Here is a 7,778-nt window from a genome sequence, read left to right on the forward strand (position 1 = left end):
AATTCACCCGCATTATCCATCCGAATAGATTGAATTGGATGATCAGGAAATTGTGCCCGTAATCTAATTATTTGGGCAAGAAGTCTAGCAAATGCAACATTACGAGTAGAAAGTAGACAAACATGTGACCATCTAGTTGATGCATCTATTAAAACCATAAAATATATAAATGGCCCACATGGATGGTGAATTGGCCCACATATATCCCCTTGAATTCTTTGTAAAAATGATGGAGATTCAAGAATTACCTTAGAAGGGGAAGGTTTTATTACAAGTTTACCTTGAGAACATGCAGCACAAGGATAATCACTTTGTAAAAGAATCTTCTGGTTCTTTAAGGGATGTCCATGAGAGTTCTCAATTATTCGACGCATCATAATTGTTCCCGGATGTCCAAGACGATCATGCCAAAGCATAAACATCTTTGGATTAGAGCACTTCTGGTGCATCACAACATGTGATTCAATTGTTCTTATTGTTGTATAATACAACCCGGAAGAGAAAGCAGATAGTTTTTCCAATATGATCTTCTGGCCCGAAATTATTGAAGTAATATAAAGATATTCGTCACTGCCTTCATTAGTGGTTTCAACATGATAACCATTTAGACGAATATCTTTAAAACTGATTAAATTTCTTCTAGATTTAGAAGAATACAAAGCATCATCAATACAAAATTTTGTTCCTTTTGGCAATATAATATTTGCTCTTCCAGAGCCTTCAATTAGGTTTGATGAACCTGATATTGTATTGACACTAGCTTTGTTTAATATTAAGTATTGAAAATATTTCTTATCTCTAAGAATTGTGTGCGTTGTACAACTATCTGCTAGACACAAATCTTCACCAATCATTTTGGAATTAATCATTCCATCAGTATGGCCCATACCTCCATACATAATAAAATAAATATTAAATTTCATTAATCAAAATAAAATAACAAAATTAAATTAAAATTGACAACATAATGAAAACATATATATATATATATATATATATATATATATATATATATATATATATATATATATATATATATATATTACTACAAGATTACTGTGATTAACAAAATTCATTTTTCTTTCTCTTTTATGGATGCTTGATATAGGTCGATCAGATGTTTAGGCGTACGGCAGGTACGCGACAAATGTCTATTCATATTACACCTGTAACATTTATCGATCTTAATAGTTCTTTGTAGGTTTATTCTGTAAACCTTTGTTTTTATATTCTTTCGCCTCAGTGTGGTTCCACTTCTGGTGGAAATGAAAATTTCTTTTGTAAGAATTATGAGTACGTTCCCATTGACCTCTATAATATATATATATTCTACCACGTCCACGTCCACGATAATGGTTTCCTTTATTACCACAAAATGAGGTTCCATTTGCTTCAGGAAATGGTGTAGAACTCGTTGGACGAGATTGGTGATTTTTCATTAATAGCTCGTTGTTTTGCTCAGCCACTAGAAGACAAGATATTATCTTGTAAAATTACACTCTCGATATTGTTGCTGCAGGAGCACATTCAAGGCATGAAATATGGTATATATCATCATAAGTGCACAGTTTTAACTGTGAGCTGATGTTAAAGAGTGCAACTTCAGGTGCATCCAACAATAATGAGCTTTTTGGGAGGATAACTGTCTTCTGGTACTTGTATATCTCCCTCAAATTATTCCACAAGGTCAATGAATCTTTTATTATAAGGTACTCATTTTTATTTAATTCATCATGTAGATGATGGCGAAGAAAAATTATTGCTTTAGCGCGATCCTGCAGGGATGCTTGATTTTCATTCATTGCTTTATCACGATCCTGCTGGGATGTTTGATTTTCATTCTTAATAGTATTTCCAAAATTCATAACATCAATATTCATAGCATTATAAAATGATAACATTTTAGTTCATATTAATCGCACATGGATCATAAGATTCATATGTTTTAATATGATTCTTAAAACAATAAAAATTTCTAAACATATGTTAGAATGTTAATTAACAAAATAGATAATAAGATTACTAAATCTTAAAGAGGCTTACAATGATTGAAGAATATCCCACGGATAGCTTTTGATGTTGAAGATCAAAAGAACACAACAACTGGCTAGAGCTTCGTGCTGATAACGTGTTGTAAAATTAATGAAAATAACAAGACAAGATAAAGAGATTGTAAATATGAAACTAGTTCTTCAAGAACTATGTATGATTCTTCTCTATAATTGTGTGTTTTACAAAGTATCCAATACTCTCTTTTATAGACATAGAATCATAGTGGGAGGTTAAGGAATAGGAAAGGATATGACATGAATTAAAAGGCTACATCAATGTATTACATGAATGTTATGGAATTCTAAAAGATGACATGAATGTGTAGAATTCCAATAGATGAAACTAAATGGTCATCCACCAAATGCATGAATGCATTCATAACAATACTAAATTTTTTATCTTAATTATTCTACAATGTTGATGTGGCAATCGTGAGTACTTCTTCGATTTTTTTATTTTTTTATTTTTTTAACAATGATGAATTAAATGGTTATTTAAAACTATTACGTCAATCTTATAAAATAAAAATGTAATTTATAGCATTACTCTTTAGCATATGATGCACGTGTAGCGATTAAAGCCTCCTACATTCTCCAAGTATTTTACCAATCCATATTAAGCCTACAATTTCCCTGAGAATTAATGGATCTCTCATTTGGGCAAAAAGGATGTGAAAAAGGATTTTTGAATCCCACTTTATGATGATAAGGAGTTAGTGTAATTTTTTGTTTTAATTTTTAAGAAAATGTTTTTAAAACATAATTCAACATAGGTTTGTTTATAATTAGGTAATTAAATATTAAGTTCGATATTAAACTTACGCTTGACTCAGTTGGTGAAGAAGTTGTTCGCAAGTTTTAATTAGCAACTCCCGATAAAATTAAATTACTTATTATCCTAAAAGTTTGAGCTGATATGAAATTATGAATTTAATCGTTTAATTCATATTTTAACACTTCACCAACATGTGTGCTAAAAAAATTATTCTTTAATAAGTGAAGTTTAACATATAAAATGTTTGATTAAAATAAGAAATGAATTACGGATATAGATTTCGAACTCAGGATTATTCTAATTATAACATGTTAAAATCACCGATTACCTCGACAATTAAAGTTTATTAAAAATTAATAAATTTAATTATTTAATTAACATCTTAACTGTTGTTGTAGCAAAACTTCTGCCAAAGAAAAGGAGAAAAAAACAAAAAAAAAAAAGGAGAGAAAGGAAAAAGGTATAATACATCTATTATGCATTAATTTACATCAGAATAAGTAAATGCAGTTCCATATTCCCCTTGAATAAATAGATGAAATAATAAACAAACGAATAAATGTATACATCCCATATTTACGGGTGCTATATGGAACATAAAAGCTCAAACGCTCAAAAAAACAATTAAAAAAGAAAAAAAGAAAAGAAAAGAAAAAAGGTTTGCTTTTAACTAATTAGTCCACGAATTAACCATGAAAATGGCCGCGAGAATCAGAGCCCACCATCTTCCAACCGGAGATTTAAACCCAGCGTTTGAATTATCGCTGCAGACGAGCTTGTTGTTATGATACGTGCACACCGGTTGGCTCCTATATAAGTACAACAAGAGGTTTTTGTTCAGTAAACCGATAGAAAAGCATGAAAATTGGTTAATTAATATAAAGGAAAACTTTATTTACCACGTCGATTTTTAATCAGTTTTATCATCTTACATTTAATCTTTAAAAAGTATTAATTTAGTGTATCTATATTTTAATTTTTTTTTTTAATTTCAACCATCGGTAGAATTTTTCGTTAAATCCAACGTAAGGGTGTCAAAATTCTTAAAATATCAAATTTTTTTTTTTTTTAAGGAAAAAATTATTGGCATTGGTTAAGATTTAACGGAATTTACAAAAATATCTATGTTTGAATTTTTTTTTTTATTATTTTTTTAAAAAAAATAAAAAAACATAGGTATTTTAAGAATTTTGACAGGATTTAACCAAAAATCTTAACGGATGACTGAATTTTTATTTTTATTTTTAAAAAAATGAAAGATAAATACATTAAATTAACAATTTTTAAAATTTAAAGGTATAATTGTAAAAGTGATGAAAACATAATATATGGTAAGAAGTGAAGTTTTCCGTTAAAAATGTTTTTTTTTCCATATATACGTTAAGTGCGATTTGAAAAAATGATTTTTAAAAACGCAGTTAAACGTTTGACAAAATCGCAATTTAGCCTTTAAAATTCCAAGCTAACCTTTAAAATTCTACGTTTTCAAAAAAAAAATCCCCTTGCTTGCGATTTGAAAAATTAGTTTTTTGCGTTTTCAAATCGCAACTTTTTAAAAATGCAATTCCTAAACAGTTTATTTTTTGCGATTTGGTTTAAAATCGCACTTTTTATTATGAAATCGCAATTCCAAACACGTCATAATTACCTGGTTGAGCAGAAAGTGATGACATAATCCGTCCCAAAGCAGGTAAATATGCTGGTGGGATCATCATATGCATAACTATAGGCAGTAGGGCATGCCTCCTTGAACTTCTTGGAATAAAATGTTGGTTGACATGTAGAGGGGTTCCCATGAACTCCTCGGCAACAGTACTCGTCGGTGTCGAACACATCGCATGCACTTCGGCACCCAATAACCTTCCCGTGGGCCTTGAGGGCAAGCTCAGCCGGGCAAGTGGGCCGCAAGTCCCCGTCACAACCAGCAACGCTACAGTTTCCCTTACCATTGATGGGTTTCACAGCCATTGGCAAGTTAAAACCGTCCACAAGGCTAACATCGTAAAAGTCTGGATCAGCAAGGGTGAATTCAGCAAGTGTAGATGGGGTCTTTCCTGAGGCTCCGCACTTGAAGGTAGTACCACATGCCCCGGTCTCGCATGACCCATTGCCATTCTTGTCAAAGTCGCAGCCGGTTCGACCCCAAATACGGCCCGACCAGGCCACTGGGGCAGTAAAAACTATAGATTGCCCTGGTTTTAGTGTAAAGCCGCCACCGTTAAAATTCTCACCTGGGGTAACTCCCGGCCAAATTGTCTCTTTGCAATTATTTATTAGGGTAAAAACTCTTGCGGACTCACATATTTTGGCTCCTGTCCATCAATTTGTAAGTGTAGAGAAACAATGAATATGTTAGAGAACAAGATCCCATTTGGATTCCTTTAAATTCTTTGTCCAAAATTCAGATAGGGAATGAGATTGAAAACTTAATTCAAGATAGGATTTGGATTTTCTTAAATTCTCAACTCAAAAATTCGAACATAAAATAAGAGAGGTAACTTTGGGTTCCAAAGTGTTCGGAGGCCTATTTGGCCACCTTGGAACTGGAAGTCTCCTTTCACTCTCTCCTAATTCTAGGAAATTCCAAGAATTCCTACTCCAACAAGATCATGCTCACTGTTCAAGCAACAAGGAAAGGTAAATGCACTAAATGCCAATTTAAATAAAATAAAAACAAATCATGACATAATGTAGAGATAAGTAATACATGGTAGGAGTGTATATGCGGGTAGATATTAACCGCCACATCCGCTATCTGCAATTATCCGTTATCCACATATGCAGATGCAGCTAGTAAAAACCACTACTCACATATGTAGATACGGATAAAGGTTTTAACGTATGCGGAGACGGTTATTGACAGCATCCACGTACACTTTATATATAATATCTATTTAGTATATTTCTTTTATATATATATATAATAAATTTACCAAAACGACGCGATTTGGATTAGGTATAAGTTATGTTTACATTGTTTTGATTGGCGGTGTTGCTTTTTCGTGTAACACTTGGGTAAAAAGGCAAAAGTAATGTGAAATTAATATATTTTCAAAAGATTAAGGCTTAAAAAAAAGTTAAAAAAAAAACCCAAAACACTAAAAATCAATCTAAATTATTTTTTAAAATTGTTTAAAATATGTCTTAATTGAGACTCAGTTCCAAAGAATGCCTAAAAGGCTCCTTACCTAATATGCGGATCGCGAATAGTTAAAACATGTTGTGGATACGGATATCTAAAAGTGATATTTGCATTTCCACCCCTAAACCCCTAAATTACATGGATAAAAGAGGAAAGTTAAGGCAACTAACAGAAATATATATATATATATGTATATGTATATGTACCTGATGAAATTATAATCAGAATCCAAAGAACTGGCAGAGGCACATTAATAGGAAATGCCATGTCTCCCTGGCTTTGTGTCTGTGTGGGGGCAGAGAAATAAAGGTGTGGGAAGAGAGGTGCAAATGGGTGTTGATATAAAGGTAGGGGGAGAAGAGGAATACGTGTGGATGGAGGGATAGTGAATCGAGCACTTGTCAATTTCTTGGAAAACTTTTCGGCAAAAGACTGGAGGATTCTTTCCCTAATCCATCAATGCAAGTTTATTCGGATTCCCATTCTTTACCTCGAACACTTTTGTTGCCAAATATCATAAACACCGTACGTGTACCGACAGTCAACAGTGTCTGCCCCGTGGGAGCAATTAAGTATTGGGTTGTTTCTCTACCTGCATCAATTTGCCTTGTGTTGGACGTTGTGGCTGGCAAAAACAAATAGGTAACTTCCCATTTCTACACAACCCCACTTTTCCTACATTGATGTAGTGATCAACAGGCTTTAAACGGCCGTCTGCAGACCTAAAACGACAACTTGAAAGCATAGAACTTTGTAGAGGTTGAGACATTGATTGCAGAGGATAAAACCCTTTGGGGGGATATCATTGGTTAAAGTTTAGGGTTAAATACTTCTTTGCTCTCTGTAATTTAAAATCTTTTATTTTTGCCTTTTTAATTTTCTTTTTCTTTTTTTAAAGGCTTAATTTTATTTTTATTTTTTTAGAAAGTGTAGCCATGTGTCGCTGACGTGAAAATCCGTTAGTTTTGGACGAAAAATTGACGGAAGTACCATCTCCGTCTTTTCACATAGCACAGGTACCATATATGAAAAAAATTAAAACTGAGGTGGCAAAAAATAAAGTTTTTAAACCAGAAGAGTGTGTAAGGTATTTAACCGTAAAGTTTATTTATTATTGGGGCTGTGGAGGCAAAAGATTCTGACAGTCAACCCGCTTCTCAACCGTTTTCGACTTGTGCGGGTTGGCTTCCGACGGCAGTTGGGACGAGGGACAGAGGTTCATTTTTGTTTCCAATAAAAGTCAGAGGTGGGGTGAAGGCTGGTTTCTATTTCTGACAAAATTCCAACTACGACACTCCTTTATTTTTTATTTTAAAAATATGTTTAATAAAATTATAAGGTCTCGCTTTCTATCTCTCTTTGTCTCACGAGATATGTTACATGCACATCACTTGTACATCTTTTACACATCACTTTTTTAAATCAATCATTAGATCTATATGACCCACATGTGAATCCTTGTGGGTCCTACGAATCCAATGGTTGATTTAAAAAAGTGATGTACAAAAGATGTACAAGTGATGTGCAAAAATCATTTCTCTTGTCTCACTGCTTCATTTTGGCTTCCCTGTGTTAGTGCGTATTTGTCTTGCTCTCTATCTCTCTGTCTCGTTGGCTCTTTTAACACGTATATTAGAATATTAAATAAATAAATCAATATGTGATTTCGTATCAACTTTAGTTTTTTTAGACAATTAATAATTTAATATGATACCAGAATATAAGTCATGAGTTCTATTAATTAAATTATTATATTTTTTATTTTTTATTACCTTAAATTTTTGAGCCAATTGATAATTTAATAACTTTG

At 32.5% G+C, this 7,778-nt stretch overlaps 1 protein-coding gene across 1 annotated transcript; it reads right to left on the reverse strand.

Moving 5' to 3' along the window:
• Positions 1 to 3,289: 3,289 nt before the first annotated feature.
• On the reverse strand, positions 3,290 to 6,300 carry LOC133882825 (pathogenesis-related thaumatin-like protein 3.5). Its single transcript, XM_062322078.1, has 3 exons — positions 6,175 to 6,300; positions 4,475 to 5,138; positions 3,290 to 3,635 (listed from the first exon to the last, which is right to left on the reverse strand). Exons 1-3 carry the CDS (start codon positions 6,233 to 6,235, stop codon positions 3,497 to 3,499), a joined length of 864 nt encoding a protein of 287 aa, XP_062178062.1. The 5' UTR covers positions 6,236 to 6,300; the 3' UTR covers positions 3,290 to 3,496.
• Between the last annotated feature and the right edge of the window lie 1,478 nt (positions 6,301 to 7,778).

Source organism: Alnus glutinosa, chromosome 1 (genome assembly GCF_958979055.1).
Source record: "Alnus glutinosa chromosome 1, dhAlnGlut1.1, whole genome shotgun sequence".
NCBI lineage: Eukaryota > Viridiplantae > Streptophyta > Magnoliopsida > Fagales > Betulaceae > Alnus > Alnus glutinosa.

Coding starts and splice junctions, on each gene's coding strand:
- LOC133882825 (XM_062322078.1), bottom strand. CDS start 6,235: ATGGCATTTCCTATTAATGTGCCTCTGCCAGTTCTTTGGATTCTGATT. Junction 5,139..6,174: donor TCTGATTATAATTTCATCAG/GTACATATACAT, acceptor ATTGATGGACAG/GAGCCAAAATATGTGAGTCC. Junction 3,636..4,474: donor ATCACTTTCTGCTCAACCAG/GTAATTATGACG, acceptor GTACTTATATAG/GAGCCAACCGGTGTGCACGT.